This window comes from Mustela erminea, chromosome 4 (genome assembly GCF_009829155.1).
Source record: "Mustela erminea isolate mMusErm1 chromosome 4, mMusErm1.Pri, whole genome shotgun sequence".
Lineage (NCBI taxonomy): Eukaryota > Metazoa > Chordata > Mammalia > Carnivora > Mustelidae > Mustela > Mustela erminea.
This window is the reverse complement of record NC_045617.1, coordinates 47,675,484-47,690,116: the sequence shown is the minus strand read 5'-3', so window position 1 is coordinate 47,690,116 and position 14,633 is coordinate 47,675,484. Positions and strand designations below refer to the sequence as shown.

General features: G+C 42.5%; 1 protein-coding gene across 2 annotated transcripts; it reads right to left on the bottom strand.

Moving 5' to 3' along the window:
- Positions 1–248: 248 nt before the first annotated feature.
- On the bottom strand, positions 249–8,367 carry TENT5A (terminal nucleotidyltransferase 5A). 2 transcript variants are annotated; one of them, XM_032339188.1, is made up of 3 exons: positions 8,002–8,367; positions 7,274–7,823; positions 249–6,126 (listed from the first exon to the last, which is right to left on the bottom strand). In XM_032339188.1, exons 1-3 carry the CDS (start codon positions 8,019–8,021, stop codon positions 5,350–5,352), a joined length of 1,347 nt encoding a protein of 448 aa, XP_032195079.1. In that variant the 5' UTR covers positions 8,022–8,367; the 3' UTR covers positions 249–5,349. The 2 variants fall into 2 exon arrangements, with proteins under 2 accessions (XP_032195079.1, XP_032195080.1); XM_032339189.1 differs by having other exon boundaries at positions 8,057–8,366.
- Positions 8,368–14,633: the final 6,266 nt, after the last annotated feature.

The following is a 14,633-nucleotide window of genomic DNA, read 5'->3' as shown; positions in this document are numbered from 1 at the left end:
CTTTTTTGGAGCACAGCATTAGAAGGCAAAAACTGGGCCTTGATAGGTGAAAGCCACTGTCATTTTAAAATCATTTTCTCTTCTTCACCTCCTAACTGAATGTAATTGGCATTAGACTAAAGAACATTTGTATCGTTTATTCCAAACTTGGTTCAAAAAGGAAATTAGTTAAATTTCTGAAGTATTTGATGATTTTAACAGTTCTTATTTTACTTCATATGTATAAAGGGCTTATTTTAATTTCCTTGTTTTTTTTGCTTTTTTGGGTATTAATTTTTGTTTTTCTTCTGAAAGAAACAAAATGGTTGGAGAATGAGCTTCCTAAGGAAAAAAAGGGTGGGTTACTTCTACCCAGGCTTAGCTAGGTGCAGCCTGGTAATTCAACTAGAAATAGCAGGGTGTATCTAAGTCTAGGAAAAGCTTAATATGCACTGTCCTTATTCAACCCTTGCTTAGAAAGAATTATATGATGACCACAGACATGTGAGAGACGAGTTACAGAAGGATGAAGAGGTTGAAACAAAGAGAATGACACATTATCAAATCAAATAACTGCCTTGTATTTTTAATGAAATATATGTGAGGGAAACTGCATTTTAATAACAGGAGTGGCTCGTTCATAGATGCAGTGCAAGCATGCATTTATCCAACATCAGGACTTTAAATGGCTTTAAAAATCACAAGTATGTCCTATAATAGCCCAGGCTTACCAAATTCTCATGCTACTAATGGAGAAAATCTCCAAAATTACATGAAGAAAAAAAAAATTAATAAATAAACATATGTCCCTGGTGATCCAAACTAGTGAGAGTATGTTGAGTATCAGTCAAAGGGGCGGTTTTTTGGCACCCAACACTCACATGCACTCAAACTATAACTTATTAGATCCTATGATTGCTCTTCCTTCCACTTCCCCTTCCAATTACCAGCTTCCAATTCTTATTCCCCTTCTCTCAATTCAGAATGTAAACACTTCTGGACAATATTATAGAGCCTAAAACCATAAACAACCACTGATGACTTTATCACAGCACTTGAGCTACTCATGAAAACCAAGGCCCATTTAAGGTTACTGGAGCCCTGTAATCCAGAGCCGTGAGTCTCTACTGATGGTGGAAAACTCGTCTGACTTCCGGGTTAGTTAACACTAAGTTCAGACCCAGTTAAAAAAATTTGGCACTCATTAGCTAGACTGTTTTGGAGCTAATTGAGCTAGTGAGAGATAGGCTGGCTGAAAGCTGAACATTTTAATGTTACTGTAATTAAAAATTTGCGAAGGCTATTTTTTCCCCAAATATTACCTTGTCTTTTCTCATGGACTCAAGCTGGGATTCAGAGGACACAGTCTTTAGCCAGAACAGACGCCAAAGATAAAAGACACAACTCAATAGAAAAAAATAACTTCTTTTTATTTACAAGAAAAAAAAATCCAAATATTGGATGCTGTAAACAAAATTCACAATCTGTTCCCTCCAGCACTGATTCAAACATGTCAGTTTTTAAAAAGTTCATTCTCCATCAACTCCTTTTCTGCCTGTGACACAGTCTAAAGTCAGAAGATTCCAAAAGAGTGACCCAAGGTGCAGCTTGCTGCAATAGGACATCTCAGAGCAGGCAACGGTTGTAGAGAGGTTGAAGAGTGAGAGAGAGCCAGTGGGCAGAGCCTTCTCCATTCTGCAAGTCTTTGCAGCAAATTTTGCCAAGTTACCTTGACATCTTCCAACTTTGTATTTTTTCCATGTATTTTGTTAGCAAGCCATTATTACAACAAAATATTACATAGAGATGCTTTCTTGGCACTGAAAAGGCTATGCTATGAGAAATCTTAAAGAAAGATTATATTTAAATAGGTGCTATATACGATTTTTTTTTTTCAGTTTTTGGTTTCATGTAATACACTGTCTTTAAACAACAGAAAAAGCTTATTTTTGAACTGCTGACAACTTTCAACATATTACATTTCATTTACAAAATAGTTCACAATATTTATTTGACAAGCACTGCATTGAAAACAACTTTATGCACAGTAAAGCAACCAACGATAAGCTAACAGAAAGGGGTGGCAAAAATAGGATGTTCACTTTTTTTTTTTTTTTTTTTTTAAGTTTCTTCCATGGCTTGGCTTACAGATATTCTTCCATCCTAGGCTCATTTGGAGCCACATTAAAATAGTCCACCCACTACCGAAGGGAGCAGCTACTTGATCACACTTCAAGAAGGAAAAAGTCCATCTCAATGTAGGACTCCTTGAGGCAACCAGATTTACTGCATATCAACTTTTTTAAAGGGCACTGTCACAGGTCAAACGTTCTCTGACATGCCAAACTAGACAGGTGAGACGCGCGCCTCCAGAAGATAAAACTTCTTCCTGCTTTAAAGTTAACAGCACGCTAGGCCAGATAAACACAAAAGCAAGCAAATCACAGGCACTAATCAGGAGTTGAGAGCTGTTCTTTTCTCTGACTTATACACACGGCTCTCTCTCACCAGACATTCAAACTTTTAGGTTACACATCCACAAAGAGAGACATATATTCCACTGTTTGTTCAACTACATATGCACAAGACTATAGTACGTACAAAAGAGAAATAAATTATGTAAGTTTTAAAGTACTGCTGAAGGTTGTCTTGAGCACAGCCTGTTCTATCTGAATGCCAGGTGTTGGCACTTCCAACTATGCTACCAACCCTGGAATAAGCAGGAAAAGAACATAAATACTTCAGAAAATGGAAAGTATATTTTCAAATAAGGCCCTAAACAAAAATCCGTGTCATAAATTAACAGCAGATTGTTGCTATGGCAGAGCCAGAGATCTCCAGATTCTTGTTAATATAGTGGACAACTCACTTGTCAAAGAGAATGAGAAGGAAGAAAGCAGATCTCCATCTGCTCCTATGTTCCCAAGTGTTCCCTTAGTTTTCTTTTAGGAAACTCCAAACAGGTAAACAGGTGGAGCTGTGGCTTCTGATAGTTAAGAATGAGGCTTAATCTGCAAATGGAATCATTTCCGGGGAATTCACAATTAATCTTCAAACCCAGGGCTGGAGTGAGGGAGAATGAGCCAACATGGGAGAAAAGAGTTCCCTAGGAAACAGTGACTGGCAGTGCAGTAGCTGTTACAGCTCAGACAGAATTCACAGGGAAGCTGCCACAGCAAACCCATCAAGTTCATGTTAAGGCTTCAAAGAAAGATGTGCAAAAGGTAGTTTCCGATAGATCAACCCTACAATTGAGCATCTGGGTGATGCCTAGATAACAAACAAACGACACTGCCAATAGGATGATGCTATTTTCTTTCTCAGTCCCTCTTGAATTTGATGACAAAAATCTGGTAGGTTCTTCAGAGGAATTATCATACTAAGCAGTCATCCACTAGAGTTGGTAGGAATTATGTGGCTATTTCACAATACAAAGAAAGTTTTGCATGTGTTAGTTTTGTTTTTAACAAACGCATTTTCAGAGACCAGTGTCCAAAGGAATTCAGATCTGGGAAAAGGAACGGTTTTAGAATTAGCCGTCACTGAACTGAAATGGTAATGCCAGTTCATTTCACAAAGATTTAACTGGTCTCTTGGGAAAGAGATAATAGAGTTGGATCTGATTCAATGCAAAGTGACTGAATTTAAAGTACAGTACTAAGTATTTAAATGCAGTGTGACAACCAGATCTAATGTGTTTCATATTGGCATGAATTTATAAAATTGTATATGTAATATATATCTCATATATAAATTTTAAGCAATTGTGCAAATACTCTTTAAAAAGGGTCATTTCACATTTACTAAATTCTAGTGGTCCTGGAATGCAGAATGCATTCATTAAAAAATTCATTTAAATATTAATAAGTAGTGTTCAAATCACCAGAAATTTTATTAGCAGTCAGGGATTTAAATGGACTGTTCCATGATCCACTGGATTATACACCATGGAGGCATGCAAGTACTACACAAAATAAAAGGGTTTCTACTGTCAAAATGGCAGTTCAGTACAAAAAGAGTGCTCTGCCAAACAAATATTCTCCCATTTGTAGAATTCTATGGCTCACAAAAAAAAAGAAAAAAAAACTCACTAAAAATGTATAATCTCTGCTCTTCCTATCATATATATTAATTGTTTTCCTCCTTCATTTGTTTTAATTTTTTAGATGTGGGTTTTAACTCATCACTGCAATATGCCCACGTCTCATGTCATCCTGCTGAAAACATAAAAGCACACAGTATTTAAACATTTTCTATTTGCTACATTATTCTAGACCATAGTCAATGTATTATGTGTATATAGATATACATGTCCCAAATATGTATATCTATATGCACATCATGTACACACACATACACATGTACCTATAATAATATTACACCAACAATGTTAACTTTATACAAGTATTTGCCAAGAAAAAATAGGGCATTTCCTCCACCATTCACAAGCTTATATGTTGTTTTATTTTCCTCGAGTCCCTGATAAAATAAAATAATCATTAAACCATAAAATTTTTCCACTTCAAATTTTCAGAAGGCAACAGGCACTTTGATGTTTATTGGTGTGTAACAAATATAGTTAACTCTTTATATATTCTATTATATCTCTTCTACTTGGGTATTTTTATCTGTTAAATCTTTGGTCCTTGAGCATACTTTCTTTGCTATAGCTGTTTTTGCTTGCATTTTCCTATTTTAAAAATGCAGGCTATGTACACAGCTGGAAATAATGGATTGTGTCATTAAGTTCTGCTGTTTGCTATGAGAACTGCACCAACCTACTACTGTTCATTTGGAGCAAGCTGTTTCTGTTAGCGTAATAGGACAGTTTGACAGACAGCACTTGCTGCAAGTCTCAGATAGTAATCCCAACTTTGGAGTCCCTTTCTTTCCATTATTGTTACTATCTGAACTTCTGAATTGATAATTAGGTTGGGGTAAGATCTTTTTTCTGTATTTTCCCTTTTGTAAATTCCATCTTATAAGAAACTCTTTTTTTTTTTTTTTTCCTATGGCAAAGCTATGGGAGCAGGTACTGCAAACCCATATTGTCATCAAGCATTTTTTTTTCCCTTGTTATTTTAGGAGAACCTGGTTGTTTTGAATGACAGGTCTCTTTTGTTTCAGGATAGAATCCAACTAGGTTGGAGGAACAGATGAGAGGGTTGGTGGGTAAGGAGGGATGTTTTGAGATCATGTTCCCATACCTATGAAAAGATCCACAAGCTTTGCCAAGCTTAAAACCAGGAGCAGATCTTCATTGCACAAAGCATATCTTTAATTGGGGCTGGGTCACTCAGCCTTTGTTATTTACTTATTTACCCTATCCTGTTTGAAATGGCTTCCCCTCAGGACATTTTTAAATGATTCTTAATTGCAGGGTAGCCAAGTGGAGTATGTCTGTTGCTGGCATGTGAATACTGGCTGGACCTGTGCAATGTAGTAATTGCTGAAGTTGGCATCTGCTACATAGGGGGCCGGCTGGTAATAGCAAGTGACATTAGCCACATTAGGGATGACATTTTGGTCAGCTAGCACCCGAATAGCCAACATTGTGATAAGGTTTAAAGTCTGTCTTCTTTCATGTCCCATCAGGCACACTGTACTCTCATTCACCACTCCATGAAGGGTCATGAGATAGTCATACTTGCGGTCTTCCAATCCCACGAAGTGGTTCTGCAAATAGGACTCCAGTTTTCTCTGTTGCTCTCCAATGTCTGAGAAGTCGATGAAAAACCTGGAACACATATACCTCTGAAGGGTCTTGATCTCATCAGAGGCGGGCCTAAAGCCCCTCACTAATAGGTTGCAGTACTTAAGTAGGCCGCCCCCTCTGATTTCCTCCGGGTTCCTGGTGGCAATGATCTTGTTACAAAGGTGATCAAAGGCTTCGTGGAAATCACCATAGACGCTCTCACCAATTATTGTGGGGTGAAATGTTTCAGTCATTGGGTTCTCTGAACATTCATAAAAGAGGAGAAGAGAGTCTAATTTGATTTGAAAAGAATCTACACTAAATTCAAACTGCCTCCGGAGAGAATCCACAAATTTCAGTTCCACATTTTTGCCACTGTTGTTTGACAAGGATATAAGACTCCATCGGTCAGAGTCATTGCACACTTTAACCATTTTCTGCACATAAGCTTCCTACAATTTAAAAGATAAAACAAGAAGATGAGCAAACCTAGAAAAAATAATAAATAAATAAACAAATACATCTTCTTCACAGTTGAGAATTATTTTCCTTCCCTTTTGTTTTGTCAAGTTTCAGCAAAACACTACCTACAGTCTCAAACAGTCCTCTGAAAACAGAAAAAAAATGCATTTAACGAGTGGTTTTAGGTCTGGGAAAGAGACTAGAAGTAACAGTTTGAGGCTTTTGGCAGACATAGCACACTACTAAGACTTTCTGTTGTCATGTCTGACTTTTGAAATGTTATTTTTTTTAAATGGTCTTATAGGTAGAATATTCACACGATATCCACACAATACTCAGAAGACAGAAAGGCACACAGTGGAAAGTTGGTCCGCTTCTCACCCTTGTCCCTCCTCACCCAGTTCCACCTCCCCTGAGGCAACTGATGAGATTAGAATCTTGTCCCCTCCAGGAGTACTCTGCAATTACAATCCAGTATGAACTAAATAAATTAGGATATTCTGGGAGACAGATTCCTTAGACAATTTTAATTGTATAAAACACGCTTTGAGCCAAGTGTGTGTGTTGGGGCGGGGGGAGTACCCACAATATCCTTCACACGTGAGTCAACCAGGAGAAGCACCACATATATCCTTCACACATGGAGTCAGTGCCATGCAGCTGAGAAACCTAATCACACTATTCAATACGGTAATAAGCCCATTGACTGGATCCTGATTCAGGCTGCTCTTTCTCCAAAAAGCTAGACCATAAAATGACTCAAAAAACGATACACATCATTTCATTCTTCCACTTAATCAGAATCCACTCTGGACAAGACGCAAGCAAGAAAAGCCAGAGTTAAAAAACAAAACAAAACAAACAAAAAAACCCGAAAGAGAAGGGAGAACAGAGGAGAAAGCAGAAGAGTAGTGGCGCTGAAGAACCAAGTGAACTTAAAACACTCAACACCGTCCACGCACCTTCGTTGACTCATTAAAAAATTTTTTAAAAACAAAAAACAAACAAACAAATATAGAAGCATGCCCAAACCCAAAGCACGGCCGCAGGTCTACGGCATCAAACCGACGCCCCTCGGCCCGCCGCACCCCAGCCTTGCCCCGCGAGCGGACCCGAGCCCATTTCGGGGGGCTTTACCTTCAGCGTGAGTGGCGTAATCTTCTCTTTGTTCACCCCTTCGGGTAAGAAGTCCAACAGGCAGTCCAGCACGACGTCCTTCACAGTCTGAAACTCCTCTTCTCCACGCAGGTCGGCGCAGAAGATGAGGTCCAGGTCCTTGTAACCCAGGCCGCTGTCCTGGTGCAGAACGTGGCTGGCCGCGGAGCCGTTGAGGCGCACGTCGCGGACGCCGATACGCTTCTCGGCCAGGCGCCGCCGCACCACCTTCACGATCAGGCTCGGCTGCAGCTCGAGCGTGGGGAAGTTGCCGCGCCCGTGGATCGGGATGGTCTCGCTCAGGATGCCGTCCAGCCGCTGCACTTGCTCCCAGGTCAGCACATTGCAGTGCGCCGTGGGGCTTTCGCAATAGTCCAAGCAGTGCCCGCCGAAGTCGCCGCCGCCGCCGCCGCCGAAGTCGCCGCCCAAGGGGATGTAAGCGCCGCCGGCTAGCTCGTCCTCGGCCATGGCAAAGTACCCTTCGCCTTCCGCCATGAAGTGCCCTCCGAACGCCACCTGGCCCTGGTCAGTCCTAAAAGCCAAAGGGAGGTAAGGAGCGCGGTGAGGACGCGCCGCGGCGGACAGGGGCCCGTAAAGAGCGCGCCCCCTCCCCGGTTCGTCCGCAAGCTCGAGGGCTCCTCGGAGACTCTCCCTCCCCAGACCCCCACAGTTCCCAGCCGCGCCCCGCGTCCCGCAGAGAAGCCCCGCACCAAAAGTATCTCTGATGCATCTGGAAAGCGTAAGCGGGAGTCCCGTCTGTGTCACCTGGAGGCGGCCGCCCCTTCGAGGAGCGCAGCGAGCGAGGAACCGCGAGGCGGCAACACTTCTAGGAGAGCGAGTGCGCTCTCGGCAGCAGCGAGCGACTTAGTCCTTCCTAGACCCCGCCGCCTGCGCTGGCCACCCCCGCCCCTCGCCCCCGCCCGCGCCGCTGTCGCCTCAGCTGCGGTGGTCCCGGAGGTGGCGCCTCCAGCTGCCGCCGCAGCACACGTTACGGTCTCTGGAGCTTTAGCAGTTGTGCGGGGGAAATGTCTTCAGTACTTTTTTTATACCGGGCCTTTCCGCGCTTCCGGGGCCCGGGCGCAGCTCGCTCGCCACACCCTCTTCATCTGCATAGGGCACCGCCCCCCCGCCCCGCGGGCCAACGGGCTGTGCTGCGCGGCTAGCCCCGCGGTCCGTAGAGTGCGAGACGAGTAGGTGTTTGTGCGTGTGCGCGTGTGTTTGCACATATATTTAATTTAGAGACGGTCTTCCGCTTCCAAGCCTCTTTTTTCCTTTTCATCCAACAAAAAGACACTTAAAATACCTCAAGAGTTATAAGTGGCCCTAAAAACTGAGCCACGGGTGAAATCGCTCAACTGCAGAAAGTCGCCAAACATAAAATCCTCTCCAGATTAAAGGTGTCGTTTTAGCTTAATGATGGGGCTCAAGGGATTCCTCAGGACCTCCCGTTTAAACAGCGTATCGGTATAAAGCTAGACCGTTTTCCTAAGCCACAAAACCGGTTCTGGTGTGAACTCAAGAGTCCACTTGTCCATGCATATTAATCTCCGCGAGTGAGGGGAAGAGCTTGCTGTGTTTCGATTCTCGAAACCTCTGGAAGTGGGAAGTGCCCGGGAGCTCCAGGCGAACCCGAGGAGACGCGGGGGCGGGGCCGCGAGCGTGCGTCCAACTCGTGCGCACGAGCAGCTCCGGGCGTCCGGGAGCGCGACGTCGGCCAGCGCGCGTCACCGAGCGGACGCCCCGGCGTTTCGGGCGGCTGGGCAGGCGAGCGGCCAGAGGCCAAGAGCGACTCAGGCCCGAGGTAGGGCGCGGGGAGCGCGCGGCCTCTGTGTCGCGCTAAGCACTGCGGCGCGGGCCCGGACGTACCGGGGCGCGTTCTGTCTCCGACAGAAGAAGCGAAGTGCGTTCGTCCCACGCCAAGGTTTGCCTTTCTCAAGTAAATAGAGATGTCCGTGTGAAATTATCTAGTTTTCCACGAAACGTGAAAGGGCGAGTCTAAAAGTTAAGAGTTCCTCTATCCAAGTTCAGTCACTTAGGCAGTGCGAAAGGATGGTTACCCCCTCACGCGCTCCCGCTCGCACCACCCTGTTTGCTAGAAAGCTCCCCCCCGCCCCGCCTTTCTTCCGGCCATTTATTCCCGCCGCAGGCTGCTTTTTCCAAACTGAGTAACTCCCCTGACGTGGGGCAAAGGGGAGCACACCCTCCGGAGAAGCTGAAGACGCTCTCCCAGGGCCCTGCAAAACCCCAGCCGCCCAGCCTGGGAGGAAGAACAGTCCGTCCCGCGGGAATTGAGGGAGCCCCATCCTAGTTACCAAAGCTGCGCACCCCTGGGAGAGCGGGTGGGGCGGGGGCGCGCAAGTAGGGGGGCGGGGAAGGACGGTTACCCGCCGAGTATCCAGCTGCGTGGCAACGCCGCCCCCTGCCGGTGCCCAGCGGAGCCGTGTCCCAAAGCGGAGAAAACAGGCTGGATCTTAGACGGAAGCCATTATCCCTCAGTGCCGGGCCTGGCAGTGGTGAGATGGGGGTGACGCTAGGACGACCGCACAATACTCACAGGCCCATAACCCCCAAAAGCGCGTGCATTCCTGTCCGATCCGAATTCGCCGTTCTGTCCAGGCATTCAGAGAAATTACATATGTGTATGTTTATGGTTTGATCACCCATTATGTGCCAGGCACCAAGCTTAGTGCTCAGGATATAAGAATGACTATATTTCCCACAATCTAAGTGGGCATGACTGGCAAGTACATAATTATGGTTCAGCCCTACCTCTATTATGAGACAAGATGTCCTGACATGAATGATGGACCACCCGATAAGGGAACTGGGAGAGAAGCCCAGAAGAGAGGTGTCATTTCGATTGGATCTTTAAAAAGTGGACTTTACCTCCATGGTTGAGTAAGGAGGAGACAGGCATTATCAACAAAGGGAAGAGAGAATTAGAATGTTTGAGAAAGGATGTATAGACTATCATGGTAAGGAATGAGATTGGTAGTTCATTTGCATAAGGTTCATGGGCGTTCCAGGAACTTGTTGAGCACCTGTGGGCTATCCTCAGGGCTTTACACCTAAAACTTCATTTAATATTCAATTTAAAAGAAGGTATTCTGTGTCAGAAATTTGGAAACAGAGAAACTGTGGGGTAAAGAAACCTGCCCAAATTTCATGGCTAATAAGAGATGGAGCAAGACCTTGAACGCAACCCATTTGACTGCATTTAGCCATCATTTTCAGGAACGGGATTATCTGTAGTTTACAAGTATCTTCTCATTGGAAGGCAAGAAAAGTACAAATGGCAAAAATAATTAGAAGATAAAAAGACCTGTTGAAAATGTTTCTTTCAAAGACCAATGTGAATTCTGCCCTTTCTAAAAATGAGGCCATAGGGGTAGATCACGAATTAGGTACTCTGCATCAAAAAAAGCAAGTGTTTAGCTCCACTGCTATTTTTGTGTACTTTATTTTAACCCTTCCTCTAAAAAGTGAAGGGAAAAAAAGTTTCAGAGCTGTGAGCACCTAGACTTCAGGCATGTCCAGGATTTTGTTCTGTGGGTCTAAGGGAATCTGCATTTAACCAAGTTCCCCGATTCTATTACAAGGCCCAGCACACTTTGCACTGCATTGACAACATTCACTGCAACCCAGTTCTCTAGGTGCTCTCCCAAGCAGCCTGCTCTTCTCTGCCCAGTTGTTCCCTTCAGCCTGGCTGCTCCTACGGCCTCTCCCAAAAGTAGAGGTCATGGCTGGAAGGCAGTAGAGCTTGAGACCAGACATGGAAGGCCTATGCATGAGACCCTGCGCTGGAGAAAAGATGAATTCTAGGATCAATGGGCAGGAGTCCTCCTCTTAAAAATCCCAGGGCTTTGTGGTTGACACTTCCTTAAATCTTTATCAAAGCATTTCCTGCTCCCGACCTGGGTTCCCCATCACAGCAACCTTCTGTATCTCCATAATCGAGACCCTGCTACCTCCTGCACTAGGACATCTGGGATATCTTGCTTTTGGCAGTATCTTGGTGATGCTTTGACTGGATTAATATGTGCCTGATTCATAGTGGCCACTTGATATGTACTGTTGAAAGAAAACCTCTGTTGTCCTTTGTTCCTCTTCTCCCTGTCTTCGAACTGAGATAATATTTACATTTCGGGGGGAGGGGGGAGAATGTTCATCCTTCCATGAAATTGCAAATTTTGCAGTTGCGAGCATTTTTTTTTCTAGATAACCAAAATAATTATCAAATGAGAAAAAAAATCTGTATTTTTCCTAACATATTCACAGCCTAGGTATCTTTCAACACAGTTACCCTTAGTTTAAATTTAGGTTTGGAGCTGTTTTTTTTTTTTTTTTCTCTCCAGTCTTCAGCTTCTGAACTTATTTGGTATATAATTTACTTTTCTCCATTTAAAAGGAAAAAGAGAGGATACCTGGGTGGCTCAGTCAGTTAAGTGGCTGACTCTTGATTTCACCTCAGGTCATGATCTCAGGGTCCCGAATGGAGCCCTGTGTTGTGCTCTGTGCTGTGGGAACTCTGCTTGAGATTCTCTTCCTCTACCCCTTTCCTCTCTCTCTAAAACAAATAAATACATCTTTAAAAAAAAATGAAAGGAAAACATATCTATGGTAATATGATTCTGAGTCTCTAAGCTGAAATTATTATTTTTTTAATATTTTATTTATTATTTATTTGAGAGACAGATCACAAGTAGACAGAGAGGCAGGCAGAGAGAGAGAGGAGGAAGCAGGCTCCCTGCTGAGCAGAGAGCCCTATGTGGGGCTTGATTCCAGGATCCTGGGATCATGACCTGAGCCGATGGTAGAGGCTTTAACCCACTGAGCCATGAGGCACCCCTAACCTGAAATTCTTAAAAGGAAGTTTTACATATATTTTTGAGAAGAAAAACCCTTATAATTAGTTGATCTTGATTTAAAGGTTACAATAATGATCAATCTACTGAAAATAAGAAATAAAAGAAAAAATTCAGTTTGGATCTTAATAATTGTTATCATTATTTAGTTTGTTAATATGTGCCAAGTAGTGTGCTCAGTATTTTATATACATTATTTCTTTTAAACTTCCTGCAAATCTCAAAGCTGTTACATATTGCATACCTGTTTTCCAGATAGGGAAAATAAAGTAGAAGGTTAAATAACTGGGAGAAGTTGCAGAGCCTTGCTTCAGACCCACATGTGTACTTCCTCTCCTAGTCCCTTTCATTCTGTGAGTCTGCTTTCTACCTGTCTACTCATTTACCTTTTAGACTTAAAACTGAACTGGAATTGTACTCTCCTCCTTCTTTCTTTCAAAGTACTGGACATTCAGATTGGACACAACGTTGAAGACCAAGATGTTTTATCCTGAAACAACTGTTGAAGGCCAGAATGCACAGGGGCCTAACCGGACTAATGAGAGTGTCTTCCCCAAACAAAAGTGATCTTTCTGCCTCTATGGCAGTGGAGACCAAGCAAGCTGGCAGTCTTATAGCGCTTATAAGTAACAGTATACACACTGAAAAACAGTGTGAGTTGTGGAAGTCTGCCCCAGGTGCGTAGCAGTGATAATACCTTTCCCATTTTGCCTAATCGGCTTCCTATCTTCTCTTCTCAAAAATGGTTTTCGAAGATAGGAAGCAAACAAATATGAAATGATTCTTCCAAGCTCATACCCAGAATGAGAGGAGAGTCCAGAAAACTACTGTTTTCTACTAAAACTACTGCTCCCACTCTTGCCCCTCTCCTGGTCATCAAATCCCATTACATAACATATGTTGTTTAAAATTATATACCCCCTTTCTCTAGCATACTTTTTGGAATTCTGTTTCTTTTTTCCTTCTTTTATTTGGATGCTCACTACCTCTCTGTTCTGCAGCAGTCTAGCTGTGTCTCCCCATATACTTCTCTTGTTCTTGGTATTTTCATACCAGCTCTCTCTGCTTTCTCTGTTGGCTTTTCTACTTTCCATTGCTTCTACTCTTTGATCCCTCCCACCAAAAGTGGCATAACCCTGTGGAAGCACCTTGCAATCCAGGAGAAAATTGGCAATGTGAAGAATTTGGACCGCCACCCCACCCTCTTGTGTTACACTGCCTTAGGGCAGAGCCTAGTGATTCCTGAAGCCACTGAGGGATAGGCAGACATCCTTTTCCAAACATGCACATGCAGCTTTCTCCATTGTAGGGTAAACTGGAGATATCCCTGCTGTCCAGTTAGTGTTAGAGCAGCAGCTAATCAAAGTGCTTCATATAAAAATTAAAACTCACTTGGGAACCATTTTTCACAGAGAAATGGTTCTGTGAATGACTTTCCCCATGCTTTCTCAGGGAAATATATGTTTTTTGGGAAATATATGGTTTTTTTTGTTTGTTTTGTTTTGTTTTTTTGTTTTTTAATTCAGGGCCTATCAAAGGCCAGAAATATCCTAAGCCATACAGCTTGTACATTAGTTTAGGAATAATAGTCCAACTTTTTATTATTTATATACTTATTAGCAAGCAACAGGTTAACTTTTGTAGTTTTAAACTTTTCAACCCTTTTTATTCTATAACATTTAATTTTATCTTCAAAATTATTCTGATCACTGTACAGTCCTAATTTTGGAGAAAGGCCAGATGATTTTCTCCAAGTTTAGGTAGCTAGTTATGGAAAAGTTAAAGTTAGACTTAGTTACTCCTAACCATAGGCCAGCACCTCTTTCTCTTGGCCATACTGTTTAATCTTTTAATCCATTTGTGTGAATGGATTTAAATGATTGGTAACAAATAGTTAAGTTTGAAGGCATCCTCCAGCTACACAGAGGGTCAATTGTATAGACTACATTCACACTTTTGAATGTCTTGAAAAAGTATCACTACTCTACTGTTAAGCATTTTATAAATATAATTTACTAAGGTGTAATTTTTAAGAGTCTTTGAAGCCTATGACTTCATAAAAATTTTATTCACTGTCATAGATCAGTGAGCTTAGGAAATTCAGTATGCAAGCAACAAATATGACAGATGTACAGCATTACTCCTAAAATCACAATTGGTATCGATTGTCCTTTAATAGTTCTTCATCAGAAAGATTAGCCAGTATTTTCTTGTTCGACTATCAGTGCTGATTATGCCATAAGTTCTTCCTGTTTTGACATCTTGATGAAATGCTTGCCGTTTCATTCAATGTTGTAAGTCTATGGACCAGACATTTTCCTTACTCCAAACAAAAGAGACATTCAGAAGTTGCATTCATTTGGCAAAATGTAAATTGGAAATACATATATATTTTCAACAGCTACCAAATATGAATAAATAAACCCATCATCCCTAAAATAATATTTATATTATGAGTTTTTCCTTCTGTACATTTG

Coding starts and splice junctions, on each gene's coding strand:
- TENT5A (XM_032339188.1), bottom strand. CDS start 8,021: ATGCATCAGAGATACTTTTG. Junction 7,824..8,001: donor ATGCATCAGAGATACTTTTG/GTGCGGGGCTTC, acceptor TTTGGCTTTTAG/GACTGACCAGGGCCAGGTGG. Junction 6,127..7,273: donor TTACGCCACTCACGCTGAAG/GTAAAGCCCCCC, acceptor TTTAAATTGTAG/GAAGCTTATGTGCAGAAAAT.